This window comes from Caretta caretta, chromosome 21, assembly GCF_965140235.1.
Source record: "Caretta caretta isolate rCarCar2 chromosome 21, rCarCar1.hap1, whole genome shotgun sequence".
Classification (NCBI taxonomy): Eukaryota; Metazoa; Chordata; order Testudines; family Cheloniidae; genus Caretta; species Caretta caretta.
The window spans coordinates 12,092,075-12,111,844 of NC_134226.1; the positions used below are offsets into that span (position 1 = coordinate 12,092,075).

Consider the following 19,770-nt stretch of genomic DNA (forward strand, 5'->3'; position numbering starts at 1 on the left):
ATGCCCTCCCCGCCCTCCTCCAACCCCATCGGGGGCACGTCTGATCCCCTCCCCGCCCTCCTCTAACCCCATGGGGGCACGTCTGATGCCCTCCCCGCCCTCCTCCAACCCCATCGGGGGCACGTCTGATCCCCTCCCCTCCCTCCTCTAACCCCCTGGGGGGCACATCTGAGCCTCTCCCCGCCCTCTTCCAACCCCATGGGGGGCACGTCTGATCCCCTTCTTCCTCCAACCCCATGGGGTAACCGGGTTTGATCCCGTCCCCTCCAACCCCATGGGGGCACGTCTGATCCCCTCCCCGCCCTCCTCTAACCCCATGGGGTGACTGGGTCTGATCCCCTCCCCGCCCTCCTCCAACCCCATGGGGGGCACGTCTGATCCCCTCCCCGCCCTCCTCTAACCCCGTGGGGTGACTGGGTCTTATCCCCTCCCCGCCCTCCTCCAACCCCATGGGGGGCACGTCTGATCCTCTCCCCGCCCTCCTCCAACCCCATGGGGTAACCGGGTTTGATCCCGTCCCCTCCAACCCCATGGGGGCACGTCTGATCCCCTCCCCTCCCTCCTCTAACCCCATGGCGGGCACATCTGGGCCTCTCCCCGCCCTCCTCCAACCCCATGGGGGGAACGTCTGATCCCCTTCCTCCTCCAACCCCATGGGGTAACCGGGTTTGATCCCGTCCCCTCCAACCCCATGGGGGTACGTCTGATCCCCTCCCCTCCCTCCTCTAACCCCGTGGGGTGACTGGGTCTGATCCCCTCCCCGCCCTCCTCCAACCCCATGGGTGCCACATCTGATCCCCTCCCCTTCCTCCTCTAACCCCATGGGTGGCACATCTGAGCCTCTCTCCGCCCTCCTCCAACCCCATGGGGGGCACGTCTGATCCCCTTCCTCCTCCAACCCCATGGGGTAACCGGGTTTGATCCCGTGCCCTCCAACCCCATGGGGGGCACGTCTGATCCCCTCCCCTCCCTCCTCCAACCCCATGGGGTAACCGGGTCTGATCCCCTCCCTCCTCCAACCCCATGGGGGGCACATCTGAGCCTCTCCCCGCCCTCCTCCAACCCCATGGGGGGCACGTCTGATTCCCTTCCTCTTCCAACCCCATGGGGTAACCGGGTTTGATCCCGTGCCCTCCAACCCCATGGGGGCACGTCTGATCCCCTCCTCTCCTCCCCCCGGAGTGACTGGGTCTGAGCCTCTCCACTCCAACCCCATGGAGGCCACGTCCGATCCCCTTCCTTTCCCTCCCCTCCCCCGGGGTGACCTGGGTCTGAGCTTCTCCCCTCCCTCCTCCAACCCCACGGGGGCCGTGTCTGTGGATATTGCACAGATACTGAAGAAAAGCGCATGTACAGCTCATAAAACTTTTCATCCGCTGCACGGTACATAGTGAAGCAAAAAGATCAGGCACCTTGATAGCCCCAGTATTTTAATGGCCTCTTCTAGGGCAGTTCTTTGGTTTTTCTTGCATCCACCTACTTTCTCAAACCCAATTTTATGTAATTGCAAAATAACCAGCGTTTCATGCATTTGCCACTCAGAAGCAGTTTGGTGACTCCCGTCTGTCTTGAATAACGTAGCGCCTACAAAACTCGCCACCTCAAGTGAAAGATAGCATGGTCCAGCGCTTAAAGGGAGGGGCCCCTGCATTCAAAGGCTGACCGCCACTTATTTGTTGTTGCGTGACCTTGGGGCAGCCACTTCACTCCGTTATTTGGTGCCGACACTGAGCTCGAGCTCCATTTCACAGGGCATTTCAGCGCATGCTGCACTCTCAAGCAAAGGCTTACATCCCCCTGCTTCCCAATTCTCAGACCCGAGCTCGGCGCAAAGCCCCTACACAGCTGCTCGCTCCGCTGCGGATCCTTCTGCACCGCCCAGCCCCCAAAAGGCGGCTCCCCCGAAGCGCCTACAGCCCAGAAGACAGGGCCACAAGGCACGGGAAATCCTGGAGAGGATTTCGCAGCTTTCCTCCGCCCCATTATTCCGTGGGCTCCTGCGTGCAGACGGCCCCAGGGCAGAGGGCTGAGTTGGGAGAAGTCAGTCACTGGGGGGGGAGGAAGTGAAATGAATCCCGAGGCACCAGACCCACAGGGGCCGGTCGCCTCTGATGTACCAGAGCCAGCTAGCCCCATGCCCAGCAATGACCAGGCCTGGCCCCCTGCCTCTCTCCCCCAAGCCCAGCCGGGCCCAGCCGCCCCCGGCGCCGCTAGCAGCAGCCGGGCCCAGCCGCCCCCGGCGCCGCTAGCAGCAGCCCGGCTCCAGGGAGCCGAGCCGAGCCGAGCCGGGCCCAGCCGCCGCTTCCTCCGCGCCAGGCTCGCCGCCCACGCCGCCCGCCGCGCGGCTTCCCCGCGCCCCGCTAGCTCCGCCCCCAGCCCGGTCTCAGGCCGCTCTCGCGAGAGAGGAGGGCGGTGGGCGCTGGTTCCATATTGGGTCATCGCCGCGCTGTGCGCCTCAGCTCTCGCGAGGCGGCGGCGGCGGCGGCGGGGCGCGATCGATTGGTCGGGGTTCCGGGAGGAGGCGGAATCGCCTGGGCAGTGCCACTGGGCACGGGCGGGGGAGGTCACTCCGGAGTCGCCTTCGCCGCCTGCCTTGCTCTGCCTGTGAGAGGAGTCTCCCTCCCCCCCCGCATCAACATCTGGTTCCTTTCAGGACCCCCCCCCTCCCCTCACACACGCGCTGTCCCGCCCCTTGGGGTGACAGTGGGGAGCACGCAGGGGGCGCGTGAGGAGAACCCTAACAGTCGCGCGGGACAGCCCCCACTTTTTGGGGGGTTTTTTTGGGGGGGGGAGGCGCTGCACGAGACACCCGCGGCCCCTGCGGGGGCAGCAGCGCGCGACAGGGGAGGGGGGGGTCCGCGGCGGCTGTCAACGGTCACTGGCCCGGGCCGTGGTGAGGGGGGGGGCCGGCGGCGGCCCGAGGCCCCCCTGAGGGGAGGGAGGGGTGCAGACCTGCCCCTCTCTCTGCAGGGGGGGGGCGGGGGAGGAAGAGCCGCTGCTGGGGCCGCCGGCAGAGTCCCCCCTCCCGCCTGGCCGGGCGGGGCGGGCTGCGGAGCCGAGATGTCTCAGGAGCGGCCCAAGTTCTACCGGCAGGAGCTGAACAAGACGGTCTGGGAGGTGCCCGAGCGCTACCAGAACCTGTCCCCGGTGGGCTCCGGGGCCTACGGCTCCGTCTGGTGAGTCCGGGGGCGGGGGGGGGGGGGGCGCAGGACGCACGGGAGGGAGGCTGCTTGGATCGGAATCTGCCTGTCTGAGCTGCACCCCGCCCCCCCCCCCGCTCTCTCGGGGGGTGGAGGGGAGGTGGGGAATCTGCCCCGGCTTCTCACCCACTTCGGGGGGACCGTCGGTGTTGCACGTGCGGGGGCGGGGACTGAGTTAGAGGGCGGGGGGTTCCCTGCCCTCGGTGGGGTTCGCCCCCTTCCTCCTGCCCCCAAGATGGGTGAATCGGCCTTGCCCACGGGTGGCTTTTATCCCTAGATTAGTGGAGAAACCGCTGCAGAAGCAGCGTCTCCGCGGTGGGATGCAGCAGATTGCACCACATGGCAGGTGGTGGTAAAGTCAATTTCACAGAAGATAGTCTTGTCCCACTCTTCCTCCAGGGTATTAATCCGCACACTTTCCTCCCTCTCCCCCACCCCCTTTAGTTACTGAGTGGTGGGGCGTGCCAAAGTCTGCTTTGCAGAACAGGTGCCTGGTAGCTCTTGTTCCAGTTTCAGCTGGGAACTGCAGAGCGGGTGGCATTTGGGGTGATTTTAAAGAGAGGTTTGTTGATACTAGGACGGTGATGTGGTGGGAAAGGCTATGAGGTGATCTCTTCTGCCTTGCCCTGTCTGCCAGGAGTGCTCTTACAGGTAACAATTCCATACCACTGGCCATGGGAGGTTAACATAGGGAAATTCGTGGTCTTTCCTGAGTGAGAAAATTATGTGTAGATGCCTATGGTAGCAAAATCCTGCTGTCAGAGCTGTGAAAGTGTGGACATAACTGTCAGGAAAAAAAAACATTCTGGTCTTTAATCTTTTCTTAAACTAATACAGATAAGATGTGTATCTGCAGAGCTTGACTTGCCTGTAGTCACAGCAGCATGATTAAAAAGGTTGTACTCCCTTGTTGCATCAAGTATTTTTGCTCATTTCATAATGCAACAGTGCTTATTAGTTTTGGTCTTCAAAATATAGAATAGGAAATGAATTTGTCTACTTGACTAGCCTCAGTTTTGCAGTCAAATCACAGTGATGCGTGAAAGCTTTTTTAGGCGGCTTTGCCCTTTTTTAAAAGAGAGAATATGTAAAACATGAATGTCTTATGAATGCATATAGTGTTTAAAGCTTTTCTGCACCCAGTATGTCAGACCCTGATGAAGATTTTGTAATAGTGTTTCCACACTGTGGTCTCCTCGAATGTGTGAAGTGAGCATGCGTTAATGAATTTTTATGCAATATGTAAATTTATATCTACAGTGTAGGACTCAAGTAAACAATACTAATGAAGAAAAGTAATAGTCATGTATACACTGTAGCTTTTAAAAAACCCAAACTGTCAGCTGTTTGTTTTTTTAACAAAGGGTGATTATATTATACTAAATTGTTTGCAAAGTTCCATTTAAATAACCTCTATTAAAATTGTTATGTACTAAAAGTATACTATACTAAAAGTATATGAGCATTTGTCCTTTATCTTTTGTATAAAGGTTAAACAGGTTCTAATAGTATGAATGTGTTCCCCCCAAAGTTTTACTGTAGAAAGGCTGAGCTTTATTGAAGTAGTAAGATAAGGGCTTGACCTTGTTGGTTGGTTGATATCTCCTGAGATGCTGAGTGTTCTGATTGCCCACTACAATCAATAGGAGTTGAGGGTGCTCAGTGCCTTGTGGCAGGGTCAATCCTAAAAATAAAATAAAAAAAATAAAATGAGCAAGGTCTGCTCCTACCCCCAACTCCTATTGTGCTTTCCAAAATGCTTGCATTACTTCCAAATATTTCTTTCCACTACCCATATAACATAAGGGTTTGCATCATGAACTTCCTGTTTTGCTGTGTCAAAACCTTTAAAGATTGTGCAATTGCATTAGTAGCAGAGGAAGTTGTATTTTCTGTTGGAAGCAGCTTCAAACATGTAGCTAATAGTTGCAGATTATCAAAGTTTATTATATTCACACAAGGACTTGCTCTGGTCTGGCACATCTTTTCCTTCCTGATCCGAATGTAAAGTCACTGTGTTGAATGAGGCATCAAATTAATTTTCATTGTACCAGATTGAGACTGCAAACACAGGATTATGATTTTAGTGTGATTAACACCCTCAAGATAGAAAACTCCCCAGGCAGTGATGCAGATAAAATGTACTAGCATGCATCACTACTTGCACACCAAGGTGAGGGGGTTAAATTGGATGAATGTCTAGGCTGTTAGGGAGAAGACTCTTACTCAAACATAAATAACAGAGCTAACAAGTCCTGTAGATTAGTGTTTTCCAAATTATGGGGTGCAGTAGTTGGGAGAGAAGGCACAGGCAGATCTCTGTTTGTTCTTAAGTCTCGTCCTTGATTTAAAAAGAATAGAAGAAAGATGAAAGATGGGCAGCTCAGTTTTCAAAAGTCTGGGAAACTCTGGTGTAGTCAGTGAAGTTGCCTATTCTGACTTATGAAACCATTGCAGTAACACCTATTGTGTGAAATGCTTATGCTGCTTGCTCTTACAACAGTTTAGCATCTTCATGCAACATAGCTGTTGTTGTTTGTATTCTTATTGTGCATTCACATGAAGTGCACTCTACAATCATGTTGGCATCAATTCATTCTGGGATTCCTGAAGCATCTGTTTCAGAATGCTTCCATGTGGTTGTTAGGTACAGGAGATTTTGATTAACTTCCAAATGCAAGGTACATTGTAGAATGGAATTGGGACAAGTGACAGAATTGATGCTGGTGCAACTCTTTTGGCTTCCTGACCATATTGAGGAGAAATCATTGGTTACAGCATGGGGTCAGCTAGATCCAAACTAAACTGTCCCAGATGTTTCAGTCACTTTATGCAATTGGTACTTATAAAATGTGTTGAACATCTGTTATGTGTAGATACAAAGTGTTGCCCAGGCATTGCAAGTTCAAAGTGTTCCAAGCAATGTGTTTTTACAACAGCTTTTTTGCCTAATGTATAAAAGGCCTCAGTCCGTAAATGCTCTAGATTGCCTCTTTAAGGCCGTACTTAGTTTGGGGAAGAATGTTATAGGTTATGTAGCTCTTCGAAAAGAGGTATTCTTTATAAAGAATAGTAGACTGTAAAAATACACAGTACTGAGTTTATCAGTTGAGAGTCAAAAATCAAAGGCTCAAACCCAGACTCTGAGTTTCTTGCATGTTATGCTACACAGCTAATTCCCTTTAGTTTTAAAGAAAAAAAAAACTACCGCACATTTAAGGAACTGTAAATGTTAAATTTTTAAGGGGAAATTAAGTAAAAACCTCACATCTCTTCAAATAGTTTTCAAAATCATTGCTACTTTAAAGTGTTTTTTGGGATAGCATCTATCTTCACGCTCACCAATCCATCACCAAAGTATCTGATCACTTCTGAATTTAAAAATAAAATAATAAAATAGAAATCATTATTTTTACCTTTCCAACCTGTAGGAGAAATAACTTAATTGGTTTATCGGGTGGTTTGATTTGTTTGTGAATGGTTGTAGTGTGTCTATATATGAAGTATCCATGTGGGGTGCATGTTACATGGTGAAAGACAAACTCATTTCCTCTGGCTAATGGGAGGGACTTGGAAGAAAGCAAGGTTGCTGGGGAAGAAGGGTGTTTCTGGTGTGGGGCATGGCATGAAAGGAGCCATGGAGTTCACTGGGAGGAGCCTGAAAACAATTTAGTAGGGCAGGTGGCATTAGCAGAACATGCAAGCAGGGGTGTAGCAGGAGACAAGCCATACACATGAGGAGGTGCTGGGCAGAGCCTTGAAAGTGAGGTCAAGGAGTTTGAACTTGTTATAGAACTTGAATTTTAAGAAGTGGAGGAATATTGTGAGTCATTTTCCATCCTGAACTACTCACTGTACAGCAAAGTAATATTCATGGATATCTGGTATTGTAGCTTTTTGCGAACTGATGCTGACTTAATATGATCAAACACAGGCCGGGAAGAGGTGCTGAAATACATGCTTTTTTTATAGCTGTATGCTGGAGTTGTGGTGTCTGCCATATATATAGGGACTGAACTTGTAAATGGCTGTGGTCTTAGTAATATGTAAACAGGACTCTCAAACATTTTGAAGGCCATAGATTTCCTGCTTACACAATGGGGTTGGTGGTCTCTAAAACAGTCTTCAGGACAAAAAAGAGGATACCACTAACGGGACTCGATGAGTAGCATGTTTGCTTGCATAGCAGCTAGTGATACGCAGAACAGAATTAGTGTGAGATTTGAAAGAGACTGATAATGTTACCCAGTTTCTAAACAAACTCTACTTGAAGAATAGTTTTGCCAGTTCTTTAGTTTCAGACCGCTGAAAAAACATATCTTGTCTCGACAGTAGTTCTCTGGATTTGTTCTGAGATTATTCTTAGAGGGTTAGCTTTGTGTAAGTGACATACAATCACAACTCAAAGTGGTGTGTGTTCTGGTAAGTTAGGAGGTAATGAGGCAATTTCCTGAATTGCATCCATGATAGAGCCTAACTGGCTGTGAAACTTGCAAGCTGTGATTTATGACAGAGGCATGTAAATCCTAAACTCACGTTTATCATTCTTAAAAATGGGATTTATAGTTTCTACTTGTCATGAGCTTCTCTTCCTCAACCGTCTTTTTCAACTGAAATATAATGGATAGATTTAATGCAACTGTTCTAAGGTTGTAATAAATGCTGATTTTAGGTAGTGTTTAAAAAACACTTTCCAATGTAACAGCCGTTGTGTAGCTCTGTGTTCTTATTTGTAAAAGCATTAGGCAGTCATCTACATCAGCCAAAAATTACTCAGCATGCTCAAAAATCTTTAGAGAAGCTCTGTTTCTAGGCCTCAGATATGACCTAACTTAAAACTGTTATAATTTGGGGGTAGAGAGTATCTCTGTAGTACTGACATCTAATGTTAATTGTTTTTATGGTGTGTGAAAAGTTATTGTACTGGATACATTGACACCTCTCTTGGGATTCCTCCCTTCCTCTTCTGGCTCTGCAGCAGGGATGACTAATATTTTAAACACAAAGCTGGCTACAATGTACAACTTTAAAGTCCAGTCTGTTGAGATATCTTGATTCAAGTGGATACAGTCTATTTGTTTATGTTAATTGGGTGCTGCCCTGGGAGTCATGACAAGTTGAGCAAAGTTGTGGCTCCCTTGCTTTGCAGTAGCTTTTTACAAACATTGTTCCCAGAGAGCTTTACTGCTAATGACATCAACTGATGATGCTGTTGTACCACAGTGATTTGTTTTTATGAGGGCCAGGGGGAGAACTGTTCTGTAAGTTAAACATGTGAAGTGCAAAATTAAAGATATATTGTCAGTTCCCTTAAAGTTACATAGAAAAATATAAATTTTACAAGTAGAAAAGGGCAAAATTGGTAGGTTTGTAAAAAACCTTATCTTAATATTTAGAGTGTTCTAAATGTGGAAAAATTTTTCTAATATAGGAGCATAAAAGAATATGGTGCAAAGAAAACAAGAATTGAACTATTAAAAATAATTTGTATTCTGGTACCACCTAAAGATTGTAAGTGACGTTGGGGCCCTGTTGTCCTAGGCACTGTACAAACCCCTAAAACAGAGGTCCCCAGACTGTAGGGCGTGCCCTAATAAATGTAAGCTCTTCAGGGAGGAAACTGTCTATTTAGGGCTATGTCTACACTAGCACTTATGTCGGTATAACTTACGTCACTTAGGGGTGTGAATAAGCCATGCCCCTGAGCAACTTAATTTAGCCAACCTAAGCGCTGGTGTGGACAGCGCTATGTTGGTGGTAGAGCTTTTCCTGCAGACATTGCTGCTGCTGCTCGGTGGGAGTGAATTAAGTCGATGGGAGAGCTTGAGTGGCTGCACTAGAGAGCTCACAGCTGCAGTGTTGCACCTGCACCACTGTAAGCTCTCTGTTTTGTCTACTTAGGCTATGGCAGTACTAAAGTGTGGGTGAGGTGTCTTTCTGTAAAGTTTTCTGGCTTATTGCTCTTCTCCATAAAGAAGGCTAACTGTAAAGAATAATGTAGAAATTTTTTAAGGATAAAATATTCTCCAGTTTGAGGAGCATATTGAAAGGAAATATATGGAGTGTAGGGACCTTAGTTTGGGTCAGGATCTTTACTTCTAGCACTGCTCAAGTACAAAGTAGGAAGACTCTTGTCACACTGAAGCCATAGGAGGTTTAACTGTCAAGTAGTTGTCGTGTTTTCATTTTTAACTTCCCTGGACCCTGTTTCCTTCAGGTTATTGGAGGCATCTGATCAATTTATGTAAGTTCAAACTAGATGTAGCCTATATGTGCTTGTTAGGAACAGAACGGTGGCCTAGTGGAGGTAGAATTAGTTTTAAAATTGTATTTCCTCCCTCCCCATCACACATCACTATTGCACCACTGTAACTGCATCTGTTTAACTGAAGTTATTCCTTATTTTCTGTGGTAAATAAGGAAAACCTAGCGAAGAATTCCAATCCCTTGCTTCCTTGGTTGGCAGGGTTAGGGATGCTCTGGAAGCAGTATATTGTGTTCTGGTAAGTGAGAAGTGTGGTAATAGTGATTGCAGTTGTGAAGGTGAAATAAATATGCAGAGGATTCTCTTTTTTCCAAGGCAAGAGAGATTGTTAAACTGTGTTGTATGCTACCTGTTGCAGTTGAAAGAGATGGAGCCTTAAAGAGGATGACCAATTGACATCCGTCTAGTTTGGATTATGATGACTAAGATTTTATTTTGGAGCTGTGAAGTATATCTGGAAAAAACCTCATGTCTCATTAAAATTATGCTGTTGTGTGTAGACCCTAAATTCAGATTTTGTGTGTAGTATTTTTTTTTTAAAAAAAAGCTTGCATGAAACAGAAAATGAAAATAGTATTTGAAATATTCCCCTGCAGGGTTTGCTACTTCAACATTGATACGTTGTAATTGTGCTTGAGAACTTGAGATGAAAAAGCAATCAAAACAAAATAAAACCAGTACTAGTTTATTTTGATTGTCCAATTTAGTGAAGTGTAGGAAGTAATACACACAAATGATGAAGAGCATAGTAGATTTCAAACGCATTTTGATTAATTCAAAGCATTGGGGGTTAGTAATTCTACTACAGCAGTCTGAGGCTTCTGTGATCTCTGGGAGACTTTTCCAGCTTTATTTCCATATCTTTTTCTGTGAGCTGTTTCAGTGGAATGTACTCTCCTGCACAGAAGGGGCTACTGTTGTTCTGCAGAGAAGGATTAGAAGTACTCTCTTCATATCGCAATAGTACAAAATAGAGAACATATGGAAGATGATGGTTGCTGGTTGAAAAAAATTTAAGTGTTCGGCTACATAGTTGCCAAGTTTTTCATAAGCTTCATTTCAGCACTCTGAGTGGAGAGAGCACACGGATTTTAACAGGGGTATTTTTCTTAAGTGAAACTTAGCAAGTCACACTAATAAGTAATGTGACTTCATTTTATAGAAGATAAATAGACTGTGGTTTGGAGCGGGTATATATTTAGTTTTTATTTCTGACTTGTATAAAGCTGTGGATTTAGTATGCATATGCTTTTCCTGCTGTGACTTCTCTTCTGTGAGATGTGGTGATGGACTTTCCATTACTGGCCTTGCTTCCCACTTTGAACTTGTAAACATGAGCTTTCCCTTCCTTTTCATGATTATCAAGGGAAATGGTCTTTATAGATCTTAGTTGAATCGAGAGGCAGGCTGGTTTGAATAAATGTTCTGTGAAATGGGCAAATTATGTCCTAATACTCTTGGCTTCTCTTCCATTCTCTGTACCCTTTCTCCATTATCTTACTATTAAGCTTAACTTCATCAATTTCACATCCTCTACCTCTTCCTCTCTCTTCTTTTCAACAAACAAGAAGAAGTTAGATTTCAAAAACATCCAAAGGGGGAATAAAGCAGAAGTGGTATTCAGTTGTTCACAGCTAAATATCTATCTTTTGTTGGTGCTTGGAATCTAAAATTCTCAGCTAGGGCTCTGGAATATTGTGTGGGGATATATCTTAGGTGTAATAGAATAATGCTTTTCATCTATGTCAAAATCTTTTGTGATAACATTCAGGATGGATTGATTTAAATCAAAGCAACTTAAATTATCAGGCAGGAAACATTGATTGTAAATCAGTTTTAAACTTGTTTTGCATTTACACCTTTTTTCCCCTAAAGAGAGGTTGATTCTCGTTAGTTGGTAACCATTAAATCATGTTGATTTACAACTAAGTATAGTCTTTACATACATTTAGTACTACTTTTTGCCAACCAGGAGGATACATTAAATCTGTACACATTTTTAAGCAATTATATAGCTTAACAGACACTTACTCAGACTCTTAAGTTTTATTTGTTTTGTTATGTTAGAAAATGGTGAATGATGCATTTTTTAATTTGGAGATTAGCTTTTTATTCTTGATTCATGTCAAGCTCTGTTTGGATGGAAACTGGAATTCATTTAAAATGCCCGAAACAGTTATGGTTTGATTAGTTAAATAAAACTACTTTAAATGTGCTGATACATAAGAAAAAAATATCAAAGCATGTTTTCCGTTTAAAATTGATTTTATTAAAGGTAGCAGTGTATGTAGTTAGTGAATTGAATTGATTTTGTCTGGTCGTCATATTGTTCAAGATTTTAGAACTAGTATATCTCATCCTTACACTAGTATTTTATTCATAGATTGTAAGAGGGAATACAAGCTTTCCTACTTTTTCAATTCCCAATCTGTTTCTTAACTTGGAATGAACTAGTAATCGAACTGAACTAGTTGAATAAACTGAAATGAAGCTTCGTAAGGGATTTCTCATTGAGCTGTGAAATGTTCAGGGAATCTTGCAGGACACTTCCTTGTAAATTACGTATTTTTGCAAGGCCAGGCTCTCCAACTAAAAAAGACTTGAAGACTTTGATTCTCTCTTACTGTATTGATTTTTGAGAGAGAGAGACTGCGTGTGTTTGCCACATCTTAATTCTAAAGTAAATTAAAATGTTCTATACAAATATTTTGAGGGTATGCATCAGACTGCTTTCTTAAAGAACGGTATACACACCTCTTCTGCAAAACCCCTTTCCTGTCCTCCCTTCCACTGATCCTGATGCAAAGGATTCATCTAGCTCTTTGCCACTTTTCCTTGGAAACCAAACATAGGTATGGAAAGGTGGCTTTTTAAAATGTGGCACAGGGTACTTTGGACTAATTTCACTGGGGGAAATGAGTTATTTCAGTCTCAATCCCTAGTTATTTTTAAAGTATTTTTTACATTTGGTAACTTTATTTTTTTTAAATTGTAGCTCTGCCTTTGACAGAAAAACTGGGCTGCGAGTGGCTGTGAAGAAGCTGTCCAGACCATTTCAGTCCATCATCCACGCCAAAAGGACCTACAGAGAACTACGGCTACTTAAACATATGAAACATGAAAATGTAAGTTCTAGGATAGTGGTTGCAAACTGGGGTTCGTGAAATGTTACAGGGGGTTCTCGGGGGAAAAAAATTCCCTAATGGCAGACAGAGCTGTCCCTAGGCACCCTGGACAGCACAGGGCCAGCAGCCCAGAGCCCCTGGACTTCCAAGAGCTAAGCAGATCAAAGCAAGCCTATCTATCACACTGAGGAGATTTAAACTTTAAGACTTCTTATAAAAAATGGAAAGGGAGGTGGATATATTTTGCTGTTTTTAAAATTAAATAGGCAGCTAGTGTTGTTTTTAAAATTACTATGAAGAACAAGTTTAAGATTTGTTGTAACGTGCGTTGTTTGCCTGGACTGCTCAAGACCTGAATGCTTGTGTAGGAGGAACTCTTTGAGTTGGCTTCTTAAATCCCTTCCTGCGGTTTCACATCTGATACTCCTTGATGAAGCATAGGAGCCTTGTCTTATAACAGGCTTATTCAAAGTGATACAAGCTATGAAAATGAGATCTTGGAAGAGTGTAGCCATTTTCATAATGTAATAAAATACTGTAATGATAATAATAGTAATAAATAGTGTGTAATAAACATGTCATAAAAACAATTTTATATTTCCAAGATCACTGCTTTTATAATTTATATTCAGGTCAAGGAGAAAATCCCTGGAAATACTCATTTTTAGGAGGGGGTCCGTGAGACTTGACATTTCAGTGACAGGGGTTCACAGGTTGTTAACATTTGGAAACCACTGTCCTCGGAGATGCCCAGAGACATGCAATGTGTGGGAAATTGGATGTTCATAGCTGTGAAAAGCTTGATCAAATGCAGACCAACCCAGTGATAAGTAAACTGAACCTCCAGCATGACTACATTCAAAGTCTTGTAGTATGGGAATTTAGGTATCAATTAAAACGTTTTTTAGTACTTTGAGAAGGTGACAGAAGTGAGTCAGAAGAATGGGTACTTTTTTTAGTAGAAAATTAATTAAGGTTAGGGCTGTCAAGAGTAAAAAAATTAATTGTGATTAATCACGCTGTTAAACAATAGAATACGATTTATTTAAATTTTTGGATGTTTTCTACATTTTCAAATATATTGATTTCAATTACAACACAGAATACAAAGTGTAAAGTGCCCACTTTATACTTATTTTTTATTACAAATATTTGCACTGTAAAAAACAAAAGAAATTATTCACCTAATACAAGTACTGTAGTGAAATCTCTTTATTATGAAAGTTGGACTTACAAATGTACAATTAATGACTGCATTCAAAAATAAAACAATGTAAAACTACAAGTCCACTCAGTCCTACTTCTTGTTCATCTAATCACTCAGACAAGTTTGTTTACATTTGCAGAAGATAATGCTGCCCTTTCTTGTTTACAGTGTCACCTAAAAATGAAAACAGTCATTCACATGGCACTGTTGCAGTTGGTGTCGCAAGATATTTACGTGGTAGATGTGCTTAAGATTCAGATGTCCCTTCATACTTCAACCACCATTCTAGAGGACATGCTTCCATGCTGGTGACACTGGGGTTCTGCTTGATAACGATCCAAAGCAGTGTGGACTGACATGTTCATTTTCATCCTCTGAGTCAGATGCCACCAGCAGGAGTTTCCGCATTGGAGTATTGCTCTTTTAAGACTTCTGCAAGCATGCTCCACACCTCGTCCCTCTCAGATTTTGGAAGGCACTTCAGATTCTTAAACCTTGGGTCTAGTGCTGTAGCTATCTTTAGAAATCTCACATTGGTACCTTCTTTGCGTTCTCAGATCTGCAGTGAAAGTGTTCTTAAAACAAACGTGCTGGGTCATCATCCGAGATTGCCATAACATAAAATATATAGCAGAATGCAGGTAAAACAGAGCAGGAGACATACAATTCTCCCCCAAGGGGTTCAGTCACAAATTTAATTACCGCATTACTTTTTTAACAAGTGTCATCAGCATGGAAGCATGTTCTCTGGAATGGTGGCTGAAGCATGAAGGGGCATGTCAATGTTTAGCATATCTGGCACATAAATAACTTGCAATGATGGCTACAAAAGTGCCACACAAACACCTGTTCTCGCTTTCAGGTGACATTGTAAATAAGAAGCAGGCAGCATTATCTCCCATAAATGTAAACAAACTTGTTTGTCCCGGCGACTAGCTGAACAAGAAGTAGGACTGAGTGGATTTGTAGGCTCTAAAGTTTTACAATGTTTTGTTTTTGAGTGCAGTTATTTAACAAGAAAAATCCAACATTTGTAAATTGCACTTTCATGATAGAGGCTGCACTACAGTGCTTATATGAGGTGAATTTAAAAATACTGTTTCGTTTTTTTTATTGTGCAAATATTTGTAATCAAAATAATAATAGTAAGTGAGCACTGTACACTTCATATTCTGGGTGTTGTAATTGAAATCAATATATTTGAAAATGTAGAAAACATCCCAAAATATTTAATTGGTATTCTATTGCTTAACAGTGTGATTTAAACTAAGATTAATCGCTATTAACTTTTTAAGTTGCGATTAATTGTTTTGAGTTCATCTCATGAGTTAGCTGTGATTAATCGACACCCCTAGTTAAGGTCTGCTACAAGTCTTTTGGGGGGAGGGAAGTGCTGATTTGCAGGATGTTCAGTAAGTGTTGGGAAGGAGGACTGAGGGAAAAAGCAATGGTGTAAATGCTTTTGAAAGTGACCAAACCTCCTTAGAGTAACCTGATTGAAAACATAAGATGGGAGAAGTACCTGATTATTAAACAGATGACTGTTGCATACTTGTTGTAGTTGATTTTGGGTGTTAAGTATATTTTACTGGGCTTATAGAAGATCCTTAATAGTAATAAATTGGTCTAGTTTCCTGTAACTCCACGAAAGTTTAACGGTTAAAAGGGTATTTTGAGAGAACTAACCTTCAGTAATGAAGAAAGGCTTGCAATATAACTATTTCTTAGTAAAGCCTCAATTTGATTCACAGTATGTTAAGTAATAAGATGAGCCTAATTGATTTAGTGCTCTGTCTGACATTTGTGCTTTTAACACGTTTTACGATATTCTGGGAGGTTTGGTTTCTTCCATCCACTCTGAGGTCAGTCTTTGCATGTGAGGTAAGATAAATGTCACTTGACTTTCCTCCTGCTGTGCCTATTCTAGTCAGGGCTTCAGTAGTGCTGCTGAACCCCAACCCCCCCTGCTGCCTCCCCCCTGCCCGGTGGCTCCAATTGCTCATCTTAGCATTAGTTGCCACTGCCCTTGCAAAGATGGATGTGGGGAAAGTGTCTTGAGACATGATGACTTATCTTCCATGATGCTGGGACTCTCCAAACATTAGGAAGAGGTGGTTGTCTCTTTTTCGTGTTCCCACTGGGTGGGTTTTATTGTGAATTCTGTGTCTCTTCAGCTATTGCATTCTTCACTGACAAAGATTGTCCTTGGCCCCGACTTTATTATTTGTATTACAGCAGGTCTCAATCAAGGATCATGGCCCCATTGTGCTAGGCACTATAGGAACCATATAGTTTTGTTCTTGTTCCAGAGAGCTCACATCCTAGGTTAGGGGAGGAAAGCCTAACCTTTGGACTGTAGCATGGGGAGAACTTTGTCCCCCATTTTCTTACCTTGTACCTGGGCCATGAGACTGAGAGGGGGAATACAAACGCTATCTTTCATACCCACTGCACTTCGTTCCCTTGCCCACATCTTCGAATTCCTTCACTGATTTTCCATTGCCTCTGTATCAAGTTCAGGCTTCTCATCCTCATGTTTAAGGCTCTGCATAACTCCGCTCCATCTAATTTCTTCTGTAGTCTCTTCCTACTCTGAATTCTTCCTCATTTCCTCTGCTTTGGCCATACCTTCTGTCTTATTGCTTCCTCTGTCCTTCTCCCACTTTCATCCCTGTGCCTCTTGTCACGCTATCCCTTCTGCGGAGAATGTCTGTGGCAGTGTGCCAAACATCTACCCTTCTTTCGGATCCCTTCTTAGAACACAGTATGAATCATCCTAATAGTGCAGTTGTGTATCTATTGTAAAAAGAAAAATATTTGCACCAATATGTGATAAATTGATCTATCCTGGTTATTGGTGCTGTGTTTTTTGTTTTTTTGTTTTTTAAGCTATGTATGTAGAATTGTGATTGTAAGTGCCTTTTGATAGAGACATTGTCTTAGGCCAGGTCTACATAACACATTTCGGTATAACTGTGTCACTCAGGGGTGTGAAAAAATCCACACCCCTGAGCGATGTAGTTATACCAACCTTAACTCCCCGTGTAGACTGTGCTGTGTAGGCATGAGAGCTTCTCCTGCTGACATAGCTACTGCCTCTTGCAGAGGTGGAGTTGTTAAGCTGATGGGAGAGCTCTCTGCTGTCACTTTAGAGAGTCTTAACCAGAAGCACTACAAAAGCACAGCCATGCCAATGCAAGTTTGTAGTGTAGACCTGCCCTTACTATGTTCTGCATCATTGAGCATGCTGTTGATGATCAGTAAAATGTACATTATTTTTGGAGTTAGATACCTTTTTAAAGAAGCTAAATAGCAGTATTTCTGCCCTCTCCAATTTCTTGTGTTGTGCAAGAAGTCTTAAAGTTGGTCCTCTGGGAGAGTGGATCAGGTAATATCAGAGGTTTCTTGCAACCCTAATATCCTTTAAAAAATGCTCTCCAGTTTCTGTATCTAACTTCTGTGCACAGGATGCAGCAAGTCTTAGCAAGCAAGATAAGATTTTTCTGGGAAGGTTAAACGTAAACAATGATCCCAATCTGTGTTGAATTTCAAATGCTGCTTGTCTTAATTCTCTCACTTGTGTAGTATCATGTATACCTTGGGGATTATTTTCTTTTCTCATCAATTTATGCCATGAACTCCTCCAAAAAGTAAGAGAATGAATACAATTCTGACTTTTTGAGAATATATCCTTGGCATCCTGGAAGTGTGTGTGTGGAACTTCTGTATTGCCCTAGGACACGATCTGGTTTTGGATGAATAATTCTCATTCACTGCAGCGTTAAGGCACCAGCACATCAGTGCCATACTCTATTTTGAGGCAGCAAAATCACATGGCTGAACGTTCTCCAGCTCTTTGTACAGCTTCCAGAATGTTAAGAGGGAGACTTCTAACTTACATTTTATATGAGCTTTAGGTTGACATTAAGAAAATTCCTGAAATTTTGGCAGTGAGCTGAGCCTAATCTGCTTCCAGTGCCTCTATCTAGTGAGGAAATAACATCCCAAAACAACTTAATTCATGGATTCTCTTGGGCATTTTGACTGGAATTTCTCATATTTTTCATTCCAGTGTGTGTAGTTGGCTATCAGCCATGTCAGTCAGCTGCCAGGATCACCAAAGGCTCTGACACTTCAGCAGTCCTTCTTGACAGTGTTCGTATTGCTAACTGAAATGGAACTTTTAAAACACGGGCATATTATGAAGAATATTCCCCAACAACACCTGCTTCATGCCATGGTGAGGGTAGAGCTCTAGTGTTGATGGTATTGCCCTAATAGACACACCTACCAAGTTTCTCTGGAACCTTTTTGGGCTGTTTTTTTCTTCCCAAAATTGCTGTGGACTGCTGCAGAAACCTTCCCTCAAGATAAACATTTTATTTAACTAGTTCTGGGCATCAGCCACACACTGGGCTGAGTTAGTAGGAGTAAGCAGTGGAAATTAGAGTAGAGATTTTATCGCTAATTATGTTTATCATCGTGTACTGTTACTTTTGCTCTTCCCAATTCTTTTGTTTCATTGCAGTCTTCATCTACTTTGAGTCTTTCTCATTCTAAACCCTGTGCCTGGAATAATCTCCCTGTTCTAACCTGGCAGGCACCTTCTTTCTCCTATAAATCTCTTAAAATACATTTCTTCAAATAAATCCTCCTTCCTTATCAGTAATCACCATATCATTCCTCCTCTGAACTATTGTCCTATCTTGTCTCAAGATTGTAAACTCTTTTGAGTAGGAAATAAATGTCTTATGTTGGTAAAGCACATCAAATGTCTAATGCTATATAAAAAGAAAAGGCGTACTTGTGGCACCTTGGAGACTAACAAATTTATTTGAGCATAAGCTTTCGTGAGCTACAGCTCACTTCATCGGATGCATCCGATACATGCATGCATCCGATGAAGTGAGCTGTAGCTCACGAAAGCTTATTGTCAAATAAATTTGTTAGTCTCTAAGGTGCCACAAGTACGCCTTTTCTTTTTGCGGATACAGACTAACATGACTGCTACTCTGAAACCTGTCATAATGCTATATAGATTTACTTTAATTCTCAGAAAATCTGTTATGTACTGAGTAGTGCTATAATTTTGAGAATGTGTTGCATTCCTCATGCATAGAAGTGGTTGAAGTGTAAAACTGAACTCTGCTTTAACTGCTGAACCTGAAGTGGCATATTCATAATATTAAGTGTTCTAGAATAGAATTAGAAATCAGTATTTGATAATTTTGTCTCACATAGATTAATCTGTGAAATATTTTACAAAGTGAAATGCCGTTGGGCACCATGATAGTACTTATATGCTCTGATTGGATTTTGGTTGTCTTTGAGGCTGTTTGCGAAGGGTTATGTAATTGGACGCAGGATTGTAGGATAATAATTGTATTTCTAAACAGCCAGTGTGTGAGGGCACAGTCATTGACTATACCCCTTACAGGAAAAGCTTTTTCCTCTGAGCATCTCCTGCTATGAAATACCTCTGCTGCTACAAACAACTGGTTATATAATTGGGCATCAGAGCATCTTGGACTATGCTTTGTTCTTTGATCAGTCTATGTACAGATAGTCCACTGTCAGGCTGGGGCTCTGAATGTAGTAGTGATTAAATTTCCTCAGAATTGCGTTAATGATACACTGCAGAAGGAGTGTATTTAAGTGTTGTAGATAATGGGTGGCTGTAACTTCTCTGATGAAAGATAAGGGTAGACTGTAACTTGTCACTTTAAAATGTGCAGATTCAAAGTGATATGGTCAAAAGGAAAGTTGGAATGAAAAAGGCAAGTTCTGTCGTCTTGTGCTAAACTGGGGGCTGATGCAGATATTTGTCAGACTAATTCTTACGTAAGATGGAAATACCCTCTGAAGAAACCTTACAAGTGTGTGATGACTTTTGTAATTCTTGCTCCCTTGCACTATTCAGGGGATGAATTTGCTGTTTTCGTCCTGAAAATGAAATAAGACAGTTAATGTGAA

General features: G+C 43.3%; 1 protein-coding gene across 2 annotated transcripts in view; it reads left to right on the forward strand.

Annotated features, from left to right (window-relative positions):
* Positions 1-2,478: 2,478 nt before the first annotated feature.
* Positions 2,479-19,770, forward strand: part of MAPK14 (mitogen-activated protein kinase 14) — a 46,540-nt gene continuing 29,248 nt past the window's right edge. The window contains exons 1-2 of one of the 2 annotated variants that reach the window (XM_048826498.2): positions 2,479-3,176; positions 12,461-12,590. In XM_048826498.2, the coding sequence (XP_048682455.1) occupies positions 3,061-3,176; positions 12,461-12,590 (246 nt within the window). In that variant the 5' untranslated portion in view covers positions 2,479-3,060. The remainder of the gene's footprint in view (positions 3,177-12,460; positions 12,591-19,770) is intronic. The other variant, XM_048826497.2, reaches the window with a different exon arrangement.